Source organism: Muscardinus avellanarius (assembly GCF_963383645.1).
Source record: "Muscardinus avellanarius genome assembly, chromosome: 5".
NCBI classification, from domain to species: Eukaryota; Metazoa; Chordata; class Mammalia; order Rodentia; family Gliridae; genus Muscardinus; species Muscardinus avellanarius.
This window is the reverse complement of record NC_137790.1, coordinates 76,957,808-76,985,697: the sequence shown is the minus strand read 5'-3', so window position 1 is coordinate 76,985,697 and position 27,890 is coordinate 76,957,808. Positions and strand designations below refer to the sequence as shown.

General features: G+C 54.1%; 1 protein-coding gene across 1 annotated transcript; it reads left to right on the top strand.

Moving 5' to 3' along the window:
• MELTF (melanotransferrin) lies at positions 1–27,890 on the top strand (the record flags this gene model as incomplete). The annotated part of the gene is made up of 18 exons (XM_080696542.1): positions 1–49; positions 1,597–1,751; positions 3,469–3,568; positions 6,179–6,361; positions 7,621–7,777; positions 9,338–9,405; positions 13,888–14,075; positions 14,918–15,098; positions 15,644–15,795; positions 18,134–18,230; positions 19,355–19,549; positions 20,533–20,689; positions 20,787–20,854; positions 22,303–22,490; positions 24,769–24,967; positions 25,689–26,479; positions 26,706–27,052; positions 27,305–27,890. The coding sequence occupies 18 exons, from the start codon at positions 1–3 to the stop codon at positions 27,888–27,890; spliced, it is 3,861 nt and encodes a 1,286-aa protein (XP_080552668.1).

The following is a 27,890-nucleotide window of genomic DNA, read 5'->3' as shown; positions in this document are numbered from 1 at the left end:
ATGCGGGGCCCGAGCGTGACTCTGTGGCTCTTGTGGGCTCTGCGCCCTGGTGAGGCCCCGCCATCAGAGTAGGCGCCCGGGCGGGGTGCTGGAGCTCCCCAGTAGAATGGGGGGGGGGGCTGCGAAGTGTCCTGAGCCCCGCCTGCGAGGGAGATTGAATAGGGAAGGATCGAGGCGCGGGGTCCGATAAGGGTGGTGGAAGGAACCAGCGCGGGCGCGGGCAGAGGGACGTCCGGAGGGCTTCCTGGAGGAGGCGGCAGGGAACGGGCCTTGGAAAAGAGCTGCTCGGGACAGGCGCGCCAGAGGGTGATGGGCAGAGCCCTGGGGTGTCTGGAGGGCCGGCGGTGGCTGCTCCCGAGGGGCGTGGAAGTCCGGAGAGAGCCCAGGGGCCCAGAGCAGCCAGTTTGCCTGAGCCTTCTGGAGGAAGGAGATCGGAGAAGACTGAGGGCCGGAGGGAGGGCGCGAGAGGCCGCAGGAGACCTCTTCAGCCACTCTGCAGGCGCAAGGGCGGAGGTGGAGGACCGAGGCTGGGTCTCCTCGCGTCCGGCCCACGGGAGTCCACGGACTGTGGGGTCGCGTGTGTCCGCACCTGAGAGGGTGGGTTCACACCGCCGCCCTGCCCGCGGGCGGCGCATTCTTCATCAGCACACAGAGAGCACCCACCAGCCTCCGGGCGGAGAGAATGGGGTGCGGAGGGGCAGGGGGGCGGTCAGCCTTCGGGCGCTGGGGCTGCTGGGGGCTGCGGGGCGCCAGCTCCATGGGAGGGGACCCGGCCCTGAGGAGCTTGTCCTCGGTGGGGGTCCTGGCCGCAGGGTGCCGTGGGGAGCTCGGGTCTGCAAAGTCATCAGCCCCAAGGGACCCTGGCGCCCCTTCCCTGGGCCCTGCCGGCCTGAGATTTCTCTGGGACCCTGACCTGGTCAGAGCATGGGCCCCAAGTGAAACTCCAGGAGGACATGTGTGCCTTGGGCTCTGTACACAGGTTTACCTCCAAAGCATGACGTGGGTTTCTCATCTGCTTTCCCCTAAGAGGAAACAGCCCCAGAGAAGTCAAATATTGCCTGAAATCTTCAGCTGGCGGAGCAGGAACTTGGACCCAAGCTCCTGATTCCTCCATCTTCCCTGTGTGTGCCCCAGGGGCCTGAGCTGTGCCCACGGGAGGTGGGGGGGCTTGCACCCGCCTAATCACAGACAGCCTCCCCCGCCCCTCAACTCAGCTGCATGCCCAGCTCAGGAGGTCCACGCCCGGGACCTGCTAAGAGAGGAAGCCCAGGCCAGCACCTTCTTTTTGGAGGCCGGGATGGGGGCAGGAACTTGCCAGGTCACAGAGCCTGCTAAGACTCCATGGCCAGTGCTCCCTCTTCCCTCTGGGTTCCAGCCCAGAGCTGTGGAGAGTGGTGGAGACTTCCCTCCCCTCTGGAGTGGCGCAGGGTCAGAGCCACCCCACCTGCCATGGCCCTGGTCAGAAGCCTGGCCATGTCTTGTCTGTCTCGGTGCCTGTACCTCTGCTGGAGGCAGAGCTGATGAGAGACGGATGGGGCACACAGCACCCTAGAGCCAGCCTCTGTGGGGCTGGGCCTCACTGTCCCCTGTCCCCAGTGCTCGGCGGGATGGAGGTGCGGTGGTGCACCACCTCGGACCCAGAGCAGCTGAAGTGCAGCGACATGAGCCAGGCCTTCCAGGCAGCAGGCATCCAGCCCTCCCTCCTCTGCGTCCAGGGCACCTCGGCCGACCACTGCATCCAGCTCATCACGGTGAGGCCTCTCCCTGCACCCGCGGACAAGAGGGCTGTGACTCAGGAGGCGCGCCAGCACAACGGCCTCATTCACCGGAGAGGGGCCGCGTCCCCTGCCAGGCCTGGGCGATAGGATCTCCTGAGCTTCCCGGCACAAGGGCCTGGTTGTTTCCTCCGGAGCCAGGCCAGGAGGGAGGAGGGAGGGCCACTGCTTCGATGGGTGCGGTGGGGAAAGGTCCCTGAGAAGCAGGGTTTCCCTCACTGGAGCTCCTGCGAGAGCGGGACCCACCCACCGGGGTGGGAGGTAACTGAAGTGGCCTCTCGGTGGTCCATGGAGCTTTCCAGAATGAGGCTTGTATGGATTCTGCAGAAGAGGCGTGGGGGTCCCGGGGGAGGTGGGGAAGCAGCTCCCAGCAGCCGGAGACCCGCCAAACTGGCCACTGGCTGGTGATCTGAGGCATGACAGGGAGGGACAGAGGCTTCCGAGAAGGCGCCAGGAGACCTGGGGCTCCTCCCAGCTCAGCCCTGGACCCGGTCCAGTCACAGACCCACCCACACGGGCCGGCCTTGGGTCAGTCTGAGTCGTGAGGGCAGAAACCAATTAACCTGAGCTTTCATTTCATCCGTGGACCCATGGCACAGTAACAGTGCGCTGCCATTTGTGTTGAAAAATAAAAAAGAACAAAACTAAAGAGAGCATTTATGGGATTCGGTTTGCACAGACTCACTTGAAGGGGAAACCCAAGAAAACCTGGCTTAGTGGAGGAGGCAAGGAGCTGGGAAACAGAAAAGTAAGGGAAACGCTTTTCATTGCTCTGTAGCACATGATTTTTATTCACTATGCACATCTGAGTGCTGTAAAATTAAGAATTAATAAGTTTGTTTGTGGTACTGAGGGTGGAACCCAGAGGCTTTTCTACCTCCAGTGTATACTCCCAGACCTATTTTATATTTTATTTGGAAACAGAGTCTCACTAAGTAGCTGAGGGCTAGGGTGTACCTCAGTGGCAAAGTGCTTGCCTGGCAAGTGTACTGCCCTGGGTTGATCCCCAGTCCAAAAAGACAAAAAAAAAGACCCCCTTTAATTAGCTGAGACTGGCTTTGAACCTGTGAGATCCTCCTGTCTCTGCCTAGAATTAATTTAAAAAAAAAACAGCATAGTTAGGCTGGGCATGGTGGCGCACGCTTGTAATCCCAGCATTTGTGAGGCTGAGACAGGAGGATCACAGTTTGCAGACAGCCTCAGCTACTTAGGCCCTTTGCAACTCTGAAACCCTGTTTCAAAATAAAAAATTAAAAAATAGGGCTGAGAGTGTTGCTTAGAGGTAGAATGCTCCTGTGTTCTAGCCCCAGTACAGTTAAAAAAAAAAAAAAAAAAGCATAGTCAAAGCAGGGAGTGGAGGAGCATGCCTGTAATCTCTGTACTTGGGAGGCTGAGATAGGAAGATGGCAGGTTTGTGGACAGCCTCAGCGATTTAGCAAGACCCTGTTTCAAAAATAAAACTTAGCAAGACCCTGAGCTACCTTAAAATAGCAGAGTTGGTAAAATGAGCTGAGTCCTTGGCCCAGCCAGGGACCCTCTGGGGTGGGGCCTTGTTCTCCTCTCCCACCCCATGCTTATGCCTGGGCCCTTCAGAACAGGGCAGACCTTTAGGGCTGTCCTAGGGTCCTGGGTGCTTGGAGGTGTGGCCAGCTCTGGCAGGAGGGGCTGGGATTGACTGCAGGCTTCTCCCCAGGCCCAGAAGGCAGATGCGATCACACTGGACGGAGGCGCCATCTATGAGGCAGGGAAGGAGCATGGCCTAAAGCCCGTGGTGGGCGAAGTGTACGATCAAGGTACAGCTCGGGGGGAGGGGAGAGCAGGACCCCAGAGGCCTCCGTAGCCACCCTGAGCAGGCCACTAGCCCTGTCCACAGGGCAGTTCTGGACTCACAGGCCAACAAGTCCTCTGATAAACCCCCAGGTCTCCCTGGAAATCCCCAGGGCCCAGAGCCAGGAACATAGATGTCTCATCTGTTCTTCCTTGCGGGAAGCCCAGCAACCCCCTAGGTTTTGCCCAGTGAGCCCCTGCAGAAGGGCCACCCCGTTCCTGGTGTGGAGTTTCAGGTGTGGAGTTATAGCCTGGGTGACCAAGGTGTCAGTAGGGCCCCAGCTACCTGCAAATGCCAGTCTCTCTGTCAGAGGCTGTGTGGGTGGGACGGGGCTGGGGGACAACTGCAGAGCCCTGGAGACCAGGATACATCGGCTCTGCTATTCCTGCGCCATCCCTGCGCCCCAGCAAGTGAGTCTCAGCTCCACCTGTGCTTGGCACCTCCCCCTCTGCTGCTGTCCAGCACCAGCCACCCGGTCACAGGCAGTGAGATCCCACCTCCTCCCTGGAGCTTGCCAGAGCCCCTGTACCCCGCCACGGCCTCTCTCTCCTGCCTTCCCAGAGCAACAGCTCCCACTCGCCTCTCCCAGGGCTCTGCCCCTGCTTGTCTGTCCCCCAAGGAGGCCCAGTCCTCATCTTCGTCTACCCTCTGCTACCTCGCACAGGCTCTCACCCAGAGAAGGCATGAGTGATTGTCCCATGACATACGCCCAGTCCAACCCTGCAAACCAGGCAGCTCTTTTTTTTTCTTTCAGTACTGGGGGTGGAACCCACGGGCATTTTACCTCTGAGCTACACCCCCAACCCAATTATCTTTTCTGGGTCTAGAGATGGAACCCAGAGGTATTTGACCTCCAAGCTATACCCCCTGCCCTATTTTTTATTCTTGAATTTGAAACAGGATCTCACTAAGTTGCGGAGGGCCTCACTAAGTAGCTGAGGCTGTCCGCGAACCTCCATCCTCTGGTCTCAGCCTCCCAAATGCTGGGATTACAAGCGTGTGCCACCACGCCCAGCTGCCCTATTTTTTATTTATAGGCTCCAACCCTATTATTTATTATTATTTTTTTTTACTTTTTTTTTGTACTGGGGGTGGAACCCAGGGGCTTTTCTACCTCCGGGCTATACTTCCAGACCTATTTTATACATTATTTGGAAACAGGGTCTCACTAAGTTGTTGAGAGCCTCACTAAGTAGCTGAGGCTGGCTTCGAACCTGTGCGATCCTTCTATCTAAGCCTCCCAAGCGCTGGGATTACAAGCATGTGCCTCCACGCCCTGCCTTTTATTCTTTATTTTGAAACAGGGTCCCACTAAGTAGCTGAGGCTGGCTTTGAACCTGAGATCCTCCTGTCTCAGCCTCCCTAGTGCTGAGTCTGGAAGCAGCCTTGTGGGCTGGAGTGCAGCTCTGCCTCTCTGATTCAAGGCCACTATTGAGCACCTACTGCACCCTGGTCATGAGCAGCCAGTAGTCATAAGATCCCCTGTTTCTGTCTCAGAGAGCGGGGGTCACAGAGTGAACACTGACACCCCAAAATACAGAAACCAGGTGACAGCTGTGAGGGGAAGAGGGAAGGCTGCAGAAGCCTAGACAGAGCAGACAGGCCCTTCCCTGGAGAGGGGCCATTTAAGCTGAGCCTGACACCATCCTACGTGGAAGGATGGAGGTGGTTCCAGGAACTAGAAGGAAAGCAAGGCTGGGTGAGTCTGTTGGGACTGGACCAAGCTCTTGGGTTGGCGGGGCCAGACTCAGGAAAGAGGGAAAAGGCAGAGATGTGCCTGTGTGATGGGAAGTCATCTGGTCATCAGTCCCCACTGGGGAGTCCTCTGTCTTGCCTGGACGCCCCTGCAGCCTCACCTGGCCCAGGGTCTTCACAAGGCTGCAGGGCAGCACGCCCCACACCCACAGCCATTCAGAGTCTCTCGTGACTGGGACCACATCGCCAGTTCTCTCAGCAGTGAGGCACTGGTTTTCCTTAATCTGGGGAAGATCTTGCACTGCTCTCTCTGCTCCCCATAACCTCGATTCCCTTCCTCACACCTCCAGGGTCTTCAAGGGCCCAGGCCGATGCACAGCAAAAGATGTGCAGGCTACTTCTTTTTTGTTTTGTTTTGTTTTTTGGTGGTACTGGGGGTGGAACCCAGAGGCTTTCTACCTCCGGGCTATACTCCCAGACCTATTTTATACTTTATTTGGAAACAGGGTCTCACTAAGTTGCTGAGAGCCTCACTAAGTACCTGAGGCTGGCTTTGAACCTATGCAATCCTCCTGTCTCAGCCTCCCAAGCATGGGGATTACAGGCGTGCGCCACCACGCCCAGCTGTGCAGGCTACTTCTGATTTCTGTCCAGCTGCGGGGCTCGCTGACATGCTCAGGTGCAGACCAGCTAAGCGCCAGCTGGCTTGGGAAGGAGAAGGGGGAATTGGGAAGGAATTCATATCTTAGGGTAGAATCCACCTCCTGAGGCTGGAAGACGTGGCTCATGCCTCTTGCTTGCTCTACACACACACACACACACACACCCCGCGGTCTCCATGGTCTCCTGGCTGCCCTCACTCCCCCATTCTCGCCCCTAGAGGTTGGGACCTCCTACTACGCCGTGGCTGTGGTCAGGAGGAACTTCAACGTGACCATTAACACCCTGAAGGGCGTGAAGTCCTGCCACACGGGCATCAACCGGACTGTGGGCTGGAATGTGCCGGTGGGCTACCTGGTGGAGAGCGGCCGTCTCTCAGTGATGGGCTGTGACGTGCTCAAAGGTGAGTGTCTTGGCCGCCCCGGGCTCCCAGCTCCTCCTCCTTCCTCTGCTCATCTTCTCCCTTCACCTGGGAGCCCCAAGGACTTGTCATCCATCTTGTGCCCTACTATGTTGCAGGAAAGTCCCGCCTCCTCCAGGGCCTTTTCTATCTTGTATCCTCTGCCCTGTGGCCACCATGTGAGCTTCTGGCTAGTTGGCCCCTACAAGACATGACTCTTGTCACTTGCCGCGGGGCTTAATGTGACATGGCAGGCACGATGCCCAACCCGTGGTGGGGAGGCAGTGAGCCCCCAATGGAGACCTGTCGCCCATCGCTGCATCTAGAAATGTGAAGGATCAGAAACACTATTTTTCAGGACCCAAACATATTGCTGATTTAAACCCAGAAAGCCAAGGGGCGGATGAGCCCAGGCAGTGGGGTAAACCAGCACACCCCAGCCTGGGGGCTGGCCTCTCAGATGGCGGCAGGTGTGTGTAGTTTATCTGCTCCTCTAGGGCTCGTCCTGGCTGGGTGCTGAGCATGACTCGTGCAACGTAGGCAGTGGGTGTCATCCCTCAACACAGGACAAATATTTGGGAAGAAAGTGCACCCAGAACCTCAATGCCAGGGGCCCCCAATCCACGCAGGTCAGGGGATCCACCTCTACGCCCGCGAGGTGCCTGCTTGTTCCCTCTCCCATTCCACACCATGCTTTGAGAAGTGGCACTCGTTAAGTAATAATTACCCTTCATCAACTCACATCGCCGCAGAGAGAACAGCATTCGGGTGATACTCAGTTGACCTGTGTGTTACTCACTTGTGAGTAGACAGTGTGTCCCCTGAGCAGCCATCCCCGCCCAGACGCACGTTGCCACTTCAGTGGACCCAGTTTGGGAATCACTGATCTGATTGAGTTCTCCAGTTCTGGGACAGAAGCCTTCAGGTGAATGGATTCTCAGAAGTGTCCAGATGAGGCCAGGCATGGTGTCCCACACTTGCAATCCCAGTACTTGGGAGGCTGAGACAGGAGGATCGCAGGTTTACAGCCAGCCTCAGCAACTTGTGAAGCCCTCTGCAACTTAGTGAGACCCTGTTTCAAAATAAAGAATAAAATAGGGCTGGGGTGGATCTCAGAAGTAGGATGCCCCTGGGTTTGATCCCTAGCACAAAAATAACAAAAAGTATCCAGATGAGACCCCTGCAGAGCCCAGGCCCCTCCTGACTCCAGCCTGGGTCCAAAGAAAGTACTGCTGAATACCCTCTCTGCCTTCTTCTCGCAGCTGTCAGTGACTACTTTGGGGGCAGCTGCGTCCCAGGAGCAGGAGACACCAGTTACTCTGAGTCCCTCTGTCGCCTCTGCCGGGGTGACAGCTCTGGGGAGGGGGTGTGTGACAAGAGCCCCCTGGAGAGATACTATGACTACAGCGGGGCCTTCCGGTAAGGGCGTCGGGGAGGGCTGGGGGAGGTGGCAGGAAAGCGCTTTGCCCAGACAGGCTGCAGGGTGGCAGCGTGGCTTGCATCTCATCAAAGCGCCCTTTGTATGGTTCAGTGCCCCAACTAGTTTATAAACATCACCAGAGTGCCAGGCTGGATTTGCTCATAAAATCAACATGTTTGGTGTACTCAGAGACGGGAGGGCTCAGAGAGAAGAAAATGGAAAAAGCAGTCGTTTGGCCACTCCCAGGTCCCCATTCTGGTGTTTCCAACCAAGGCTGGTCCTGTCTCCAGCTGGTTCCCGTTGGCACTTTGGACAGCCCTCCGTAGACCCAAAAGAGAGTCTAACAGCTCACAATCCAATTCCACCTGTGTCCAAGGGAGGGAACATGGAATAAAAACCTCCCGGTCCCCGGCCACCTGGTCCTGAGCATCCTCACCCAAGCAGGGAGCACGCAGCATGTCTGCTCCGGGTGCGCTCCGCGCAAGGGCGGCTTGCGGCACAGAGAGAAGAGAGAGTCAGGCACCTCCCTGTGGCCTCGGCCATCTGTCCATCCTTCTCGACTCCCTCAGCTCTTTGGCGGCCTTGCCCAATGTCAATCCCACCCCTGCTTATCTTCCAAGCATACAGAACCAAGTAGCCCCCTTTTTGGGGGGTGGGTCTGGGGATGGAACCCAGGGGCATTCTACCTCCGAGCTACACCCCTGCCCTATTTTTATTTTTTTGCGGGTCTGGGGATGGAACCCAGGGGCATTTGACCTCCAAGCTACACCCCCTGCCCTATTTTTTATTCTTTATTTAGAAACCGGGTCTCACTGAGCTGCAGAGGGCCTCACTAAGTAGCTGAGGCTGTCTGCGAACCGCGATCCTCCAGGTCTCAGCCTCCCGAATGCTGGGATTACAAGCATGTGCCACCACGCCCGGCTGCCCTTTTTTTATTCTTTATTTTGAAACCGGGTCTCACTGAGTTGCAGAGGCCCTAAGTAGCTGAGGCTGTCCGCGAACCGCGATCCTCCAGGTCTCAGCCTCCCAAATGCTGGGATTACAAGCGTGCGCCACCACGCCCAGCTCCAAGTAGCCCCTTTACCCCAGACCTGCCTCCCACACTGCAGTGACATGGAGAATCACATAATACCACGGCCTCTTCTACTCAGGATTTTTTGGTGTAGCATAAAAAGACCTTCTAGTCTGATCCTCTGCCTCGGAGCAGAATCATCTTCAAAGCACCCTGATGTCCAGGCTGCGATGAAAGCAGCTGCCTGTGAAGACCTGCTCCTTCCTGGCCCAAGGGAGGCTGCGCAGGTCTGTGTGATTGCAAAGGATCTCACCCTCAGCAGCCCCTGGGGAGCCGCTTGCTCATCCCCACTTGACTGATGGCAGGGCTAGGAAGAGCCCACAAGTCAGCAAAGCCCACAGCCAGCAAGTCAGGGAGCAGGACCGAGAACTGTGTGCCCAGGCTAGCCCAGCAGCCCAGGCTAGACCTCCAGCCTGGAAGATGGGTGGGCCAAGGGGCTTGGGGTGGGCTCTCAGCCCCAGACAGACTTGTGGTTTTTCCTTCACAGGTGCCTGGCTGAAGGGGCAGGGGACGTGGCCTTTGTGAAGCACAGCACGGTGCTGGAGAATACTGATGGTGAGTGGGGGCCTTGGACTGGGCCTGCCGGGTGCACTCCGGTGCAGTGCTGCTTTCAGGCTCACAATTCAGTGAGACCTTGTTTCAAAAATAAAAAGACTAAAGAATAGGGCTGGGGGTGGAGGTATAATGCCCCTGGGTTCCATCTCCAGTACTGCAAAATAAATAAATAAATATTTATTTATATTTAAATAATATATATTTATTATATAAATATATTTATATAATATATAATATAATATTATATTATATAAATATATATTTACATAATATTATATTATATATAGGTGGAGACTGGGTGGGGGCTTCCTGGGTGATGTGTGCGTTTATGTCTACACAAGTTTTTTACCCTATTATGATGTATAAATACAATGCACTAATAAAAATATATATTAAAAATAAGAAAAATAAAAAATACATGATACAAAATAAAGTAAAGTAAAATCTTCTTGCTATTTGAAAAAAAAACAAAAATAAAAAGACTAAAGAATAGGCCTGGGGGTAGAGGTATAATGCCCCTGGGTTCCATCCCAGTACTAATAAATAAATAAATAAATAAATAAATAAATAAAGTGGAGATGTAGCTCAGAGAATGTACCCAGAGGATGCAGCCCCTGAGCTCAGTCCCCAGTACCACACATACACATACACACACACACACACACACACACACACACACACACACACACACAAAATAGTGTTATGTATGTCTTGGTCCATTATACACTTATCACTTAAACTTTGAAATAATTGAACTTTAGAAACACTGCAAGAATAATTCAAAGAATTCTCTATTCTTTACACAGATTTCAAGTTTTAGCGTTTAGTCACATTTGATCTAGCATTCTGTCTATACATATGTGGGTGAGGGGACATATTTGCTTGTGTCAAGTCCTTGAATATTCTAGTACACATCTTCTAAAAATAATATGTGAACCTAGAACAGAAACTGAACTCAGGAAATGTGGCATTAATACAGTAATGTTACCTAATCTGCAGTCAGTGTTCCAGATTTACTAGTTGTCCCAATTCTGTCCCTTGTACCAATTTTTCTTGGATTATGGCTTAGCAATATAGAGAGACTCTATTTCAAAATAAAAAATACGAAAGGGCTAGAGGTGTAGCTCAGAAGTAGAATGCCCTGCCTTCAATCCCCAGAACTTGGTCTCTGATCACACATGTGATGTAGATATGTGCCACTTCGCTTCCTTGATCCCAGAACAGTTTTTCAGTCTTTGTTTTTTATTATTTATTTAGTTAGTTGTTATTTATTTATTTATTTATTTTTAGTACTAGAGATTGAGCCCAGGGGACTTCTACCTCCAAGCCCCATCCTCTGGCCTATTTTTTATTCTTTATTTTGAAACAGGGTCTCGCTAAGTTGTAGAGGGCCTCGTAAGCAGCTGAGGCCAGCGGCCAGCCTGCGCTCCTCCGCTCTCAGGCTCCCAAGCGCGGGGATCACAGGCGTGCGTCACCACGCCAGCTACTTTGTGTTTTATAGCATCGGCATTTTTTTGAAGAATCAGGTCAGTTATTTTATAAAATGTTCTGTCATTTGGATGTGTCTAAAAGTCACTTTTTTTTAAAATGAAGGTATAAGCTAGATGTGGTGGCACACACCTATAATCCTAGGAGTTGGGTGGCTGAGACAGGAGGATCTCAAGTTCAAAGCCAGCCTCAGCAATTTAGTGAGGCTCTCAGCAGCTTAGCAAGACTCCATTTCAAAATGAAACATAAAATAGAGCTGGAGGTGTAGTTCAGAGGTAGAACACCCCTAAGTTCAACCCTCAGCACCACACACTCAAAAAATTAAGATATAAATTATTGCGGCAAAATTTACGTTTTTTGAAGTGCAGTTTTGAGAGTTCTATGACTACCACTACAATCAAGAGATTGACCAAGACAGACCTTTCATTCCAAAATTCCCTCATGTACCTTTCTGCAGACTCCTCTTCTTACTCACCAGCAACCATCAGTCAGACTTTGGCCTATTCAAATATCTCGTTATTGTTATTATTTTCTTTAAATTACTGTCTTATTTATTTATTTATTTATTTATTTATTTATTATTTGCAGTACTGGGGATGGAACCCAGGGGCATTCTACCTCTGAGCTACACCCCCAGTCCTATTTTTTTTCTTTATTTTGAAACAGGGTCTCACTGGGAGACGCTGCAAAGGGCCTAAGTAGCTGAGGCTGTCCTCGAACTGCGATCCTCCTGTCTCAGCCTCCTGAATGCTGTGATTACAAGCATGGCCCACCATGCCTGGCTCTTCTTGTTGTTTAGATAAGTAAGTCCAAGCTGGGTATGGTGCACACACCTGTACTCCCAGTACTTGGGAGGCTGAGAAAGGAGGATCATAGGTTCAGGGACAGCCTCAGCAACAATAGACTCTCAGCAACTAGACTCTATTTCAAAATAAAAATTAAGAAAGGGTTAAAAGTGTAGCTCAAAAATAAAATGCCCTGGGTTGAATCCCCAGTACCACATGCATGCATGTGCGCATGCGCGCGCGCACACACACACACACACACACACACACACACACACACACACACAGAATAACAAGAGGAAGATCAGTAAGTGTATCATGTAGCTGGAGTTTATAAAGAAGAACATGAACCAGATTTGAGAATGGTAAGCAAAAGACATAAAAAAAGAATAACGCATGTGGAATTATCTGCAGGGCAGGGCAATCTATGAAAACAGGTTGCCATGGTCACAGGCCTCAGGAGGAATCAAACAGGAGGATGTGGAAGGTAGGAAAAGGATAGAAATGTGTTGGGTTCAAATCAGCTTTTTTAAAGTTTTACTTGTAATCTAAGGAAGTAGTTTTTTAAAGGCATATCTTTATGCAAAACCCCCAATAAGAACAAGAGTAGAATTAACGAGCCCAGTGTGGTGGCACACACCTGTAATCCCAGTACTTGAGAGGCTGAGACAGAAGGATCACAGGTTGAGGCCAGCCTCAACAATTTAGCGATATTCTCAATCACCTATCAGGAGCCGGGCATGATGGTGCACGCTTGTAATCCCAGTACTTGGGAGGCTGGGATCGGAGGATCACAGGTTTGCTGCCAGTCTCATCTACTTAGTGAGGCCCTCTGCAATTTAGTAAGACCCTGTTTCAAAATAAAGAATAAAAAAAAAATAGGACCGAGAGTGTGCTCGGAGATAAAATGTCCCTGGATTCAATCCCAATTCAGAAAAAAAAAAAAAACCCAAAACTATCAGGACCCTATTTTGAAATAAAATAGGACTGGAGGTATAGCTCACAGGTAAAATGCCCCTAAGGTTCAAAGAGAGAGAAAAACATTGGAGACTGGGAGAGAGAATTATACCAGTAATTATTAAACTATCTTGCAGCTGCTAAAAATTACCTTTCAGAGCTGGGTATGGTGCACACCCATAATCCTAGTACTTGTGAGGCTGAGACAGGAGGATGGTGCAATCACAGGTTCGAGGCCAGCCTCGACACCTTAGTGAGACCTGGGGGTGTAGCTCAGAGGTAGAATGCCCCTGGGTTCAATCCCCGGGACCATAAAAAAAAAAAAAAGAAAGAAAACAGAAATTGAAATTAAAATGGAAAAAAGGACTTAAAATATACCAAGCGTTGTTAGGGTTGTGGGCAAAGCTTTAGGAAATTGCCATTTGCTCACTGGGCTACAATTTTGGGTGGACTCTGTCAGTGTGTCTCCATCTTGTCCCCTGCCCCCTGCCTGTGCCCCCTAATATTTTTGTCTTTCTCCTCCTGAGCTTTCTTTTTTTCGTGTGTGTGTGTGTGTGTGTGTATGTGTGTGTGTGTGTGTGTGTGTGTGTGTGTGTGTGTGTGTGTGTTACTGGAGAATGAACCCAGGAGCATCCTACCTCCAACCCTATTTTATTATTTATTTATTTATTTATTTATGTATTTATTGCAGTACTGGGAATGGAACCCAGGGCCATTCTACCTCTGAGCGACACCCCCAGCCCCATTTTTTATTCTTTATTTTGAAACCGGGTCTCCCTGAGTTGCAAAGGGCCTCACTAAGTAGCTGAGGCTGTCCTCGTATTCCGATCCTCCTGTCTCAGCCTCCCAAATGCTGGGATTAATAAGCGTGCACCACCACACCAGGCTTTTTATCTTTTATTTCAAAACAGAGTCTTGATGACGTGGTGAGGCTACGCTAGAACCTGTGATCCTCCGGTCTCAGCCTCCCAAGCACTGGGATTACAAACTTGTGCTACCAGCTTGACTCCAAGCTTTTCTTATCTTCTAAATAGTCCTGTGTTGTAATATTGTCAGATACCTCAAATCCATTTTATTAATAGATGTTGGTAAAGGGTAGATAATATAAGTAAACAGACCCGTCACCCTGAGCATTCCAGTGGTGCTGTGTCCTCAGCTCTGCCACACCCAGGGCCCCGGGCTGCTTCTCCCATCCTCAGCCACCCCCGGGCCTCCCTCTGGACATGAGCCAGCTCACCATCCCTCTTCCCAGGGAAAACCCTGCCCTCCTGGGGCCAGATGCTGCTGTCGCAGGACTTCGAGCTGCTGTGCCGGGATGGGGGCCGGGCCCCCGTCACCGAGTGGAGGCGATGCCACCTGGCCCGGGTGCCTGCGCACGCAGTGGTGGTCCGGGCTGACACAGATGGGGGCCTCATCTTCCGGCTGCTCAACGAAGGCCAGGTGAGATGAGGCAGCCGCCCCTCAAAGCTGTGGGGTGGAGCTGGGCCTGCTCAGCGTGGCTGTGGGAGCCCTGTGCAAGCCGGGGCAGGGGGAGAGAAGCTGGCCAGAGCAGGGGCCTCTGTGGGAGCCCTGTGCAAGCCAGGGCAGGGGGAGGGAAGCTGGCCAGAGCAGAGCCCTTCCTGCTTGTACCTCTGAAGACGGGAGCCAGAGCACAAGAGCAAACACACTGCAAACCCAGTGCGTTCCAAAGTCCACCATTCTCGGTGCCACATCTGAACCCACCGCGGTGTCACTGTGAGCTCTTGAGCCCTGGGACGCCCCCACGAAGCTGACGTGCCTGGCCACATGGCTGCTGCCGGCCTTCGCTTGTCCCCACCACTATCATGACGTGGGCCACCAGTCCTGTGTCCAAGGGGCAGGGTGTGACTAAGTGGAGACCCAGAACAGGAGAGGCCGAGCGTGGCGGCCCACACTTGTAATCCCAGTACTTGGGAGGCTGAGACATGAGGATCACAGGTTTGTGGTCAGGCTCAGCTACTTAATGAGGTCCCTCCACAACTTTGTGATACCCTGTTCAAAGCAAAGAATAAAAAACAGGGCTGGGGGTGTAGCTCGGAGGTAGAATGCCCCTGGGTTCCATACCCGGTACTGAAAAAAAAAAAAAAAAAAGAACAGGAGGAGCATGAATGGGTGAGGGGAGGTGCCGAAGAGGTAGCACCTGGCCTGGGTCTCTAAGCGGGTGCAGCCTGAGATCACAGGAAGATGGAGGCGATGGCTGCACCAGGGGGAAAGGTGGTGACCCGGCGGCACCCTCTCCTGTCCTCGCCCGCCCTCACACGCAGCGTCTGTTCAGCCACGAGAGCAGCAGCTTCCAGATGTTCAGCTCGGAGGCCTATGGCCAGAAGAACCTGCTGTTCAAGGACTCCACCTCGGAGCTGGTGCCCATCGCCACGCAGAACTACGAGGCGTGGCTGGGCCACGAGTACCTGCACGCCATGAAGGGCCTGCTCTGTGATCCCAACCGTGAGTCGGCCTGTCCCAGGCTGCGGCGGCATGGCAGGGCTCTCTGAGGAGGCAACCGGGAGGACATTCTCCCAGGAGACCTGGCACGTGCCTGTGGCCTCCAAGGGAACTTGTCACTTGTACTTCTCTGCCGCTGGGGGCTGGGGAGGAAGCATCTTCATAGTTAAGTGGACCTCCGTACTCTGGAGACCCTGCCTGCTCCAGGGGGTGGGATCCAGGCCAGAGGGCAACGGTGGCAGCCTGGACTATTGAAGAGTACACAAGGGGGCTTCCTGCCGCCAACCCCCTTCCCCATAAACCCACCACCAAGGGAAGGGGTATGCCAGACGCTCCAATACACAGCAGCCGTGGTCGGCCTCAGGCCCCTCACACACAACCCTACGAACAAGGTACAGTGAGTCCCTTTCAGTATGAAAAAGTTTAATCAGAGGGTTGGTTAATGTACCCTGGCCACACGACCAACAAGAGAAAGACCAGGGGTTCCCTTGGGTCTGACTTGGCTCTAGCGGCTGAGCGCCAGCTCCAGTGTGTCCCTTCCCGCGCAGGGCTGCCCCACTACCTACGCTGGTGTGTGCTGTCCACCCCCGAGATCCAGAAGTGTGGCGACATGGCGGTGGCCTTCAGCCGGCAGGGGCTCAAACCAGAGATCCAGTGTGTGTCCGCCGAGTCCCCCCAGCACTGCATGGAGCAGATCCAGGTGCGTGGAAGTGGGCCAGGTGGGCAGTGATGGCAGTGCCCCGAGGGCCCCCTCCCCCACTGTGCCACCTGGGGGGGCACTTCTTTTGCCGCAAGCCCAGGGAGCGAGTAGGGAGCAAGTGCCACGGTGAGCCAGGAGTAGACCCGGGGTCTTGGGCAAGCCCCTTCCTCTTTCTTTTTCTTTTGTCTTTTTTTTTTTTTTCAGATGGAACCCCAGGGGCATTCTACCTCCGAGCTACACCCCCACCCCTATTTTTTATTATTTATTTATTTATTTATTTATTTTGCGGGTCTAGGGATAGAACCCAGGGGCATTCTACCTCCGAGCTACAGCCCCTGCCCTATTTTTTTTTTAAATTCTTTATTTTGAAACCGGGTCTCACTGGGTTGCAGAGGGCCTCACTAAGTAGCTGAGGTTGTCCGCAAACCACGATCATCCAGTCTCAGCCTCCCAAATGCTGGGATTACAAGCATGTGCCACCACGCCTGGCTTTATTCTTTATTTTCAACGCCTGGCTTTATTCTTTATTTTGAAACAGGGTCTCACTGAGTTGCAAAGGGCCTCACTAAGTAGTAGCTGAGGATGTCTGCGATCTGCCCTTTCTCTCTTTTGTTTTTTTGTTTTTTTGTTTTGTGGTACTGGGGATGGAACCCTTCTACCTCTGGGCTACACTCCCAGACCTATTTTATATTTTATTTGAAAACAGGGTCTCTTAAGCCAGCGAGGCTGGCTTTGAACCTGCGCGATCCTCCTCTCTCTGCCTCCCAAGGGCGGGGATTACAAGCGTGCGCCACCATGCCCGGCCTTCCGTTCCCCTTTCTTAATCTCCATTTTTTCTTGAGCACAGTAGGAGTGGGCTTGCCTTGTTTGCTAAATGGTTTTTACAACAATTGAGTCAGAAATAAATTTCTTGAACTGAGTGTGATGGTACAAACCTGTAATCTCAATATTGGGAGGCTGAGGCAGGAAGATCACAGGCAGTTTAGCAAATTCCTGTCTCTTAATAAAAAGGACTAGAGGTGTAGCTGGGTGGTAAAGTCCCCACCCCCTCTGGGCTTAATCCCTAGTGAGAGAAAAGGGAGGGAGGGACAGGCAGACCTGGCTCCTGCCCATCCTCATGTCCTGAGCCCAACTTGTCACCATCGCTGCTCAAGACTGTGGTGCGAGTGGGGTGATTATAGCCCATTGCAGCTCCAGGCTGAGAGACTCTGAGGAGTAACTCGGCTGAGGTCACTGAGGGCCGCGGCCCCTTTGCCCAGGGCTGGCAGAAGTCCATCTGCAGAGCTGAGCTGGGTTTAGGGAGATGTCAATGGAGCAGCGCCCCTGCCTGGATGGAGGAAAGAGAGGCTGGGGCAGAGCGGTCATCACTTCCTGATGCCTGGCAGGCTGTTCTGTGGCCTGGAGGCTGCTTCAAGCAGCTCAGTGCCTCTAGGCGGGCCTCCACTCAGCCTGCAGAGGCCCCAGGGGCCCGGCCTGTGGAAGAGCCAACCTGGGATTCCTGAGCCTGGCCAGAGGTTCCGTGACTCTCATTCTGGTGGCGTCTGAGGCTCTGGGAACAGTGTCCAGGGTGGCTCATGTTCCCCCACAGTGACCCAGGGAAGGGACCTTCAGCCAGAGGGGTCCAGGCCCTCTGTCCTGCTCACACAGTAGAGGGTGGGAAGGGGTTTGGGGAAGGGAGACCCCTGGCCTCACCCCCTTTCCTTGGGTTTGGTGGTGCTGCTACTATGACTTGATTACTAGTTTGCAGCGTCCTGGGGGGTCACCCCAGGTCATGGGGCTTCAGATTGGGCATGTAGGGTGAGTGCAGGTGACCTGGAGGGTCTAAAGGCCAAGGGCTGGCCCCCTCCCCTGCCTCCTCAGGAGGAGCCTCCCCCAGCCCTGTCCCTGCCATCTCTCAGTGGGTTGTTCTTCAATTTGCATGAACATTGCACGAGTGTGCATTGCACTCACACAATTTGAGCATTGCACTCACACACTCGCGGGTGCTTGCAATCCATGGAGACCCCCACACCAAGCAGGAAAGCAGGGGTGGTGCTGTGCTCTGCTGAGAACAGGGGGCACGGGAGACCTCAGCAACCGCGTTGGATGAATGAAGCGGAGCCCGTGCAGGGGAGGCCCCTGTGGGGCGCCTTCAGTCCTCAGGAGCAGCCTGGGAGCATCCTCTTGGCCAGGCACCTGCACAAGCAGAGGAAGGGGCAGACAGGCAGGTTAGGGGCTCCCAGCCCAGGTTCCCTCGGCTGCAAACCCCACAGCGACAGATCCTCCCACCTCTGTTGGATCCCGACATCCAGAACCATCCTGGGCCCACCAGCCCAGCTGCTCGCTCCATTCCCTGCAGGCCGGGCACATCGACGCTGTGACCCTGAGGGGCGAGGACATTTACACTGCAGGGAAGATGTACGGCCTGGTCCCAGCAGCCGGGGAGCTCTATGCTGGTGAGTAGAGCGCGGTGTTGACAGTATTATAAAGTTTACCCCTCGGGATTTCCAGAAGTTCCAGGTGACCCTCAGAGCCTTTCCCCAGGTTGGTTGCTTCTCTTGCATGGCCTCAGTTTCCCCATCTGTGTAAGAGGTCAAAATTAATACTTCAGGCTTTGTAGTCCACAGATGGTCTCATTTGCATATCTTTTTATATATTTCACTAATGAGTAAAAAAAAAAAAATTTAGAGCCAGAGGTGGTAGTGCATACCTGTGATCCCAGTACTTGGTAGGCTGAGAAAGGAGGATCACAGGTTTGAGGACAGATTCAGCAAATAGTGAGACTCTCATCGAACTACTGAGACCCTGTTTCAAAATAAGAATAAAAGCCGGGCGTGGCGGCGCACTCTTGTAATCCCAGCATTTGGGAGGCTGAGACTGGAGGATCGCGGTTCTCAGACAGCCTCAGCTACTTAGTGAGGCCCTCCGCAATTTAGTGCACCCGATTTCAAAATAAAGAATAAAAAATCGGGCCAGGGGTGTAGCTCAGAGGAAGAATGCCCCTGGGTCCCATCACCAGCAACACACACACACACACACACACACACACACACACACACACACACAGATGTAGAATGCCTCTGGGTTCTAGTATCACAAAAAAATAAAAAAATAAAATAAAATCATTCTTAGCTTGCAACCCAGGCCATACAAGCACAGGTCACCATGTAGTTTGCTGACTGAACTATTGGGCATCCCGGGCCTCTCCCCTCCCTGGCCCCGGAGGTCTCTGGAAGGGGCCCTCAGTCGCCCACTAGTGGGCTCCTCCCACACCTCTCAGGGCCAGGGCTTGGCTTTGGCTTCTGTCCCTTTTAGTGGTGACCTTGGGGCCTCTGGTCCCTTCTGCTAGCTGTGAGGAATCTCTGGGCTTAGAGAAAATGCAGCCCCAGCTCTCCTCCTAGGAGGTGAGAAAAATGGCACCTGGAAGCAAGGCAAGGCTGACAGGCTGGGTGGGGAGGACAGGCGGGCTGGGGCAGAGCCCGGGTCACTTCTCACCCCCTGGGGTCTGGGCCTGCTGGGGCCCCCGGGGAGTGGTCCCTGCTTCGATAAGGACCCCTTGCGTGATGGCCCTCTCCTGCAGCGGAGGACAGGAGCAGCTCGTACTTCGCGGTGGCGGTGGTGAAGCGGGACAGCTCCAACGCCTTCACCCTGGAGGAGTTGCGGGGGAGGCGCTCCTGCCACCCGGGCTTCGGCAGCCCGGCCGGCTGGGACTTGCCCGTGGGCGCCCTTGTCCAGAGGGGCTTCATCCGGCCCCAGCACTGCGACGTCCTTACAGGTACGGCCCTCCGAGGGACGCAGGCCAGGAGCTCTTTGGGGTTGGATGGGAAGGCTGCCAGATCTGGGGGTCACCCTCGAGAGCCTCCTCTTCATCCTGATGCTGTGCTGACTCTGGAGGGCTGGGAGCTGGGCCTGGCCACATCCCCAGCACCCAAGAGGTCTCTCCAGTTGCTGCGCAGGGGGTGCCGGGGGCCCTGCCCATCGCTCACTGTGAGTGCAACTGGCATGTGTGGGCCCGGGAGGGGTGTGTGTGTGGACCCAGGCTGTGCCAACCTCTGGCCATGGGGCTGTCCCCAGCCCCAGCAGCCCATGGGCATCTGTGGGACTCTGTTGGAAAGTGGCCAGGCATCTGGGTAAGTGCCCAAGAATCTATACAAGTGCTAAGACAGGGACAGAAGAAGAAACGTTTGCCACGCACCCGCCGTATGCCATGTGCAAAGCTCTTTCCTGGTGTTAAATCATGCAGTATTCATGGTGGAAGGCAGGCAGCTAGAAGCCAGCAAGATCCCGGTGCAGACTAGCCACAGATCTCTGTCCTCCCTGGTAACAGGAAAAATAAGCACATCTTTTTCTTTTCTTTTTTGTTACTAGGGATTGAACCCCAAAACATTCTACCTCGGAGCCACACCCCCCAGCCTTATTTTAATTTGAAACAAGGTCTTGCTAGGTTGATAAGAATCTAACTACTTGCTGAGGCTGTCATCAAATCTGTGATTCTCCTGTCTCAGCCTCCCAAGTATTGGGATTACAGGCCTAGGCCACCGTGTCCGGCTTAAACACATCTAACCACCCATCGAATTACTCAGAGGGCACTGTGGTCGTCAGCTCCCTCTTCCAGACAGCTGTGATAGGAACTGAATGGCTTGTAAGGTTGCATTCCCTGCCCCTGAACGAGTTCAAGCAAAGGTTGGGGGCACATCCGTGGGGGGGTGCTCCACATTCCCTCCCTGGCCTCACCACAGCCCTGCCCCCCTGCCCTAGCGGTGAGTGAGTTCTTCAACGCCAGCTGTGTGCCTGTGAACAACCCCAAGAACTACCCTTCTGCACTGTGCGCGCTCTGCGTGGGGGATGAGCAGGGCCGCAACAAGTGTGTGGGCAACAGCCAGGAGCGCTACTACGGCTACAGCGGTGCCTTCAGGTATCAGCAGCGGTGATTCAAGGTATCTGCAGCAGTGGCCGGGGCAGACGCAGAGCCAGGACCCCATCTGACGCCGGCCCCGTGCTCTTTATGGCAGGTGCCTGGTGGAGAATGCAGGGGATGTCGCCTTTGTCACGCACACAACTATCTTTGACAACACCAATGGTACATGAAGGGGGCTTGGGCCGGAGCAGGGACAGATGTGAGGGGGGAGGGAGGGCTGCTCCCTGTCCCCAACACTATCCAGGAACCAGGTGTTGCTGGGTTTGGAGTCCAAGCAGCAGCTGGGAGATTTTGAGCCGACAAGGTTCTGCCTCAGGAGCCCAGGGACCCCCCCCCCAAGAGCCATGAGGCAAGAACAGACCTCCAGCTCATGTCCAGGTGTTCATGACACGTGGTGATCTAACTAGACTGGAAGTCCAGCCCATACTCCACTGAAATGTGGGGACTCGGCTCAGTTTGGAGACCAGCTCTGGAGGCCTTTATGCAGGCATGCAGGGTGTGTGGTGGGTGGCAGGGCCTCTCTATGGTCCTCAGTTTACGCTGGCACCTAGTCTTTGGTCCTGAGAAGGTCATTGGCCCACACAAGGAAACCCCTCCACAACCCAAGCCATGCCAAGACAGGGCCCACCCCGGACCTATCAATCACACAGTTTTTATACTGGACTCACCTGGGAATAAAGCTTGAAACACTCTGCCCCAGGACCCTTAAACCTACTCCTGAGGTCCTATCATGGCACAGGGTTTCTGGCTTGCACCACTTCATATGCAAGTCAGAGAATCTGTATCCACTTTGAAGACAGGAGGCCATTTCCCCCAGCACATACTTTCCGCCTCTGCCACAGACACTGGCATAAACCCATACACTGTGGCCATCTCCACTCTGTCCTAACGCATCTCTTCCCAGAGACTCAGAAGGGACATAGAAATTGGACGCTCTTTGCCCTTCATCTTAGCTCTACCTGGAACCCACCCGGTGTTCCTTCTGGAAACACTTAGGGTGAAGACCAAGAGACCCCATGATGGCACAAAAATAGTATGACTCCCAGGGCAGCGCTTCTCAGAAAGCCCTGAGGCCAGCCACCTGCTTCAGCATGGCCGAATTGTGGGCTTAAAATGCAGATTCCTGGGCCCCACCCAAGACCTACCAAATGAGACTCTCGGCCAGCAGGGCCTCTTTGCCAGCCTCCTACATCCACAGGTGGTGGTATACATCCCCTAGCTTGAGAACATCAGCCTTGAAGAGCAGAGGTCACTCGCCCCTTCAGGATCTCACCCCGGACCCGGCACCCAAGGGTGTAATGCACAGAAGGAGTTCCTTGCCTGGGAGGGATTAAGAGCCTCGATTATTTCCTCACCTGTAAAATGGGGGTGATAGCACCCACCCTGCACTATCATCACAAGGGCCAAGCACTATCTGTAAAGGGCCTAGCACACAGAAGGTTCTCCCTACTTCCCGCTAATCACAGTTGCCCCACGGACTTCTGTAGCCCAGGTAATAGGGCAGAGCGCCGGGAGGATGGGGGCTGGAGCGGGTCAGCCACCACCTCCTCCGCTCACAAAGGGCGTCAGGGACTGGAAGAGAGTGGCCTCTCCGCACGCTTCTCCCTCAGGCCGCAATCCCGAGCCCTGGGCTGCTGAGCTGAAGAGGCAGGACTATGAGCTGCTGTGCCCCAACGGGGCGCGGGCCGAGGCGCACCAGTTTGAAGCCTGCAACCTGGCTCGGGTGCCGTCCCACGCCGTCATGGTGCGGCCAGACACCAACATCTTCACCGTGTATGGACTGCTGGATAAGGCCCAGGTGAGCCGGGCAGGCCTGCCTTGAGGAGGGGCGGGTGGCAGTGTTGAGCCAAGCCCCCTTTTCTGCCAGGACCTGACCTTGGAAGAAACTGAGGGAACCTGGGGCAAAGTTCTGTGATTTTCACTCACCCAAGGACATTTCTCTAACAACTGTCCCCTCTGTTTCCTGCATTATTAATTTTTCCTTCTCAACTGGGCTGTTCTCGCTAACATATAAATATGCTATTACTAATACCATCTGTAATTTTTTTTTTCTTTTTGGTGGTACAGGGTGTGGAACCCAGAGGCTTTCTACCTCCAGGCTATCCTCCCAGACATATTTTATATTTTATTTGGAAACAGGGTTTTTTCACTAAGTTGCTGAGGCTGGCTTCGAAACTGTGCGATCCTCCTGTCTTAGCCTCCCAAGCTCGGGGATTACCAGTGTGCGCCACCACGCCCAGTTTACCATCTGTAAATATTGAATAACCTTCTGGCCTCACCATCCTTTCGTAACCATAGTCCCACTCCCTTTCGGGGGGATAATAGAGGTTGAATCCAGAGGCATTCCATCTCCAAGCTACACCCCATCCCTACTTTTTTTATTTTGAAACAGAGTCTCACTAAGTTGCTCGCTAAATTGCGGAGGCTGGCCTTGAACCTGAAATCCTCCTGTCTCAGGCTCCCAAGTCCTAGGATTATAGGTGAGCGCTACCATGGCTGGCTCCCCACTCCCTTTTAGAGCAAAACTCTCCCAAAGGGTTGTCTCTCTTCTGGAATCATCAATTCCCCTCCTGTTATTGCTTGAAAACGTAGACTGCGCCGGGCGTGGTGGCACACGCTTGTAATCCCAGCAATCGGGAGGCTGAAACTGGAGGTTCGCGGTTCGCCGACAGCCTCAGATATTTAGTGAGGCCCTCCACAACTTAGTGAGACCCTGTTTCAAAATAAAGAATAAAAATAGGGCAGGGGGTGTAGGTCAGAGGTCAAATGTCCCTGAGTTCCATCCCAAGACCTAAAAAAAAGTACGCCGCTCAGGGCCCTGAAACCGTCCTTGTCAAGGTCACAGTGGCCCATGTTGCTAAACCCAGCGGCTGATTCTCAGTCCTTATTGTACCTCAACTTTCCTCATCTGGCCACAGCTCCCTCCTGGAGCTCAGATTCCTACCCTGGAAGCACTTCTGCATTGGCTCCCAGGTGCCCACACCTGTCTGGCTCTCCTCCACCCTCTGGCCTCTCCTTCCCAGTCTCCACTGGGGCTTCCTCCTCATCTCCCTGGCATGGACATGCACTCCAGGATCCAGTCCTCAGCCCTCTTCTGTCTCCACCCACACCCTCATTAATCTCATCTACTTTCATGTCGTTAGAGACCATCTATATACAGATGGCTCCGAAATAGACATTGTCAGCCCTAATTTCCATCCTGACAGGCACAGTCAACTGTCTACTGACATTTCCATCTCAAATTCTTTTTCTTTTTTCTTTTTCTTTTCTTTCTCTCTTTTTTTTCTTTCTCTCTTTTCTTTCTTTCTTTTTCTTTTTCTTCTTTTTTTTTGTATGTTTGTATGATACTGAGGACTGAACTCAGAGGCATTCTACCTCCAAGCTATACCCCCAGCCCTATTTCTTATTCTTTATTTTGAAACAGGGTCTCACTAAATTGAGAGGACCTCATTAAGTAGCGGAGACTGGCTGCAAACCTGCGTTCTCCTGTCTCAGCCTCCCAAATCCTGCGATTAAAAGCAAGTGCCAAGCCAGGTGTGGTGGCGCACGCTTGTAATCCCAGCATCCGGGAGGCTGAGACCGGAGGGTCACGGTTCGCGGACAGCCTCCGCTACTTAGTGAGGCCCTTTGCAACTCAGTGAGACCCTGTTTCAAAATAAAGAATAAAAAATAGGGCTGGGGGTGTAGCTCAGAGGTAGAATGCCCCTGGGTTCCATCCCTACTGCCATACACACACACAACAAAAAATAGATCAGGAAAGCTTTATAGAAAAAGTTGAGAAACTCCAAGCAGGCCCAGCAGAACACTCAGTGATCTGACCCATCGCTCATTTCTGGGTCTTTCTTCCTGTAAACCTCATGCTTCAGTTCAGCATCCAAGAACTGGTTTGGCGTAATGTTTCTGAATGACTATCTTATTGGTGGTGCCGCCAGACACATCTTTCCCCAGGCCTCTTGGATGACAGAGGCCCATCAGCGGTCGAGCTGATAACTTCAGATCAGCCTTAGTGCCCTGAAGTTACTTGCTCGACCATCTGCCAACCTTGGTGAAACACGGGCTGTTAATGGTGCTTCCAGGACCTGTTCGGAGATGACCACAATGAGAATGGGTTTATAATGTTTGACTCCTCCAAATACCATGGCCAAGACCTGCTTTTCAAAGATTCTACAATCCGGGCAGTGCCTGTCAGGGAGAAAACCACGTACCTGGACTGGCTGGGGCCCGACTACGTGGCAGCTCTGGAGGGGATGCTGTCTCAGCAGTGCTCGGGAACAGGTAAGGTCCTGCCACTCCCCAGCCTCCTTCAGCCCCTTCACTGAAAACCTGGGAGACTGAAGGGCGCTGTCGGCCTCAGGGCCCAGAGCAGAGGCCCCTATTTCACAAGCAATCCAGGGGGAGTGTTCAGGGAGGGTCTGATCAGGGAGGCTGCGGGCAATGCTGGCAGAACACTGGCCTCGTCACCCGAATAGACCTGCATAATGAACATAAATGCTAAAAATGATCGTCCAAAGAGGATTTGAGGTGACGACATAAATATTCATGTAGCATAATTTGGAAACGAATAAATACGCAAAGAAACCAAGGGAACAGAGAATTGTAATAAGGTAGAAGGAGGGAGGCTGGGGCGAGCCAAGCACCAGGCAATCTGGCCACCGGGACTCCTGGGCATGATGCCACCGGCCTGGGCGCGTCCAGGTGCTGACTGCTTGTTCTTCCCCAGCTGTCACCGCCCCGGTCCCCCTGCTGCTGCTGCTGCTGCTGCTGCTGCTGCCGCCCCTGGCCACGAGCCTCCTTCTGCCTGCCCTCTGAAGGCCTCTCTGGGCACACCATCAGCAAGGCTGCTCCCTCAGTAAATTGGCTCACATGACTCAGAGAAGCACATGATGGCAGAGGAAATGTGAGGACCTGCACACAGAGCTCCCCAGGTCTGCCACCCTGACCCAAAGAGAAGGTTCTGGAATCCAGATGAACGCCAAGGCAAAGTCCCCCACCTGAGCGGAGCGCAGGCCCCTCCGGGAGCCGCCAGCCCCCCTGCCACCTGGCCCTGGCTACCTGAGGCGGTTGGCCCGCCGCCCAGTCACGCTGCCCCACTGGCGCAGCACCTCCTGCAAGCCTGCAGCCTCCCACCTGGAGCAGCCCCAGGCGTGGAGAAGAGGCCCGTTACCAGGGAAACATGGAGCCCGCTTCCCACACGGCCTAGGGAGGTGTGATCGCCCACCCCGAGGGCCGCTGCAGAAGACGCTGCCCCTCTGCCCACCTCCCCCACTGTCCTCCCTCCTGCAGAGGTGTTCCCACCTTCCTCCTGAGCTGTGTCCACTGAGGTACCTCCAGAGGTGGCCACAGCCAGGCCTCAGAGAAGACCCTGCTGCCGGGCACCCAGCCCTTTGTCTCCTCTTCTGCGGCGTGGCGTGGCCCAGCTCACTGGACACCTGGTTCTGCCAAGCAGAGGAGGGGAAGGAGGCCAGAACTGGACTGTTCTGGGAAGCACATGCTTCTTGGAAAGGGGTTTCAGTAGGTGAGGGGCTTGGGGCAGGTTTGGGGACTTTAATCCTGCCTCAATATCTGTACATGAATGTAGCTACACCTGCACTTCGGGGTGACACCTGTCAGCTGAGTCCAGTGCTGAGATTCCTCCTCGGGGCCCAGTCTCAGATTATCTTCTCTCCCTGTGCCCCCTCCTGTCAGTCCTGGACACCCATCAGCTGCACTGGCCTCCAGATTGAAGGAGCAGGGGGTGGCCCAGGCCCGTGCAGGCCTCTGAGGAACCAGATGCAAGGAGATGCCATTGTCTGTATGGGAGGAGCCACAGGCCTGGGCTTGGGGGAGCCCCATCTCATGTACCTGTGGGGCCCAGGGGCCACTACAGAGAAGGGGTTCCTATTTCCTGACCCCTGTGAGAGTCAACCGCAAGAGCCTGGAGACAACGCTCTCCATCTTGCCACGATTCTCTGAGGAGCCAGAAAGTTTTCCCGGAACTCCCATCTTACTTCAATTTTTGCTCTCTTAAAAAAAGAAAAAGAAAGAGAAAGAGAAGAAACGGGAGCAAGCAGCCCTCGTCAGCAGACCGGGAGCGGAGCGGCGTGGGCCAGGAGCTATTTGCATCCTGGTCTGCGGGGGCCTCAGGGACGCTGAAGACAGACCAGGTTGTCAGTGGCTCGCCCCCACCCGTGGGCGTCAGCCGGATCCCTTCCATCCCTCCGCAGTGAGGGAGGGTCGGGCGGCATCCTGGCCACGGCCACACCATTCTGAGGAGTCCTGCTCGCTGTGCCCTGGCAACCCTCGTCCTCTGCGAGGGCCAGGAGCTCAGGGCTGCTTCATTGGAGAGAGCCGGTGGTTCTTCCCTGACCTGATGATTGTTTGGTATTTTTTTAAGGCCAATTTGTGCAGTGAAAAGTATATTTCTGTGTGGCTACCTGCCCAGAGTCGTGCCTGTGCTGTGTGACCTCAAAGGTGTGACTTGCCCAAGTGCTGTGTAGGTGACCTCTGATCATCAGGTGATCGTAAGGAGCCACCACCGTGTTACTGCTGCTGAGAGATGCTGGTGTGTTTCTGAAATAAAGCCACATAACCCTGATAGGAGCCCTCTGGTGATGATTCGTTTTGATTTCTTAGGTGCTCAAAGACCGCTGCCCTGCCTCACCCAACACGGCAGATTCCACTCAGCCCGCTGTCTGAGAGCTGGAGTCAGGGACCAGTCTGGGCCTCAAGCCAGCAGGGCCCCCAGCTTCCTTCTCCCATCTGGACTGGTTCTCTGGCCCCCGCAGTGCCTCCACCATCTTTGGCACAGCCCAGCTGCCTCCACCCCCTCTGCCTCTTGGGTGTCCGCGCCTCTGGGGCCTGGGCACAGAGGAGGATGCAAACGTCTCTGCTGCCCCCTGCCCTGCGTCATCAAAATAAGCCACCCACGCCTTTTCTCTGGCAAGCTCACTGCCAACTCACCGTGGGGAAGGGGGGAAGAGGAAGGCTCTCTGAGTCCACACAGTGGTGCTCACTGGCCTGTACTGAGGCTAAATGGACGCTCTGGGTGAGCACCCGCCCTCCCCGGGGAGGTGGAAGTTCCTCGGGCCCTCTCCCATGGCTCCTGCCCTTCCCTCTGCCCTCCAGGCTGCGCTCCTACCTCACTGTAGTCATCTCGTGCAGCGGGGTCAAGCCCAACAGTGCACAAGGCCATTTCCATTGGGTCAGCCGGTCATCATGA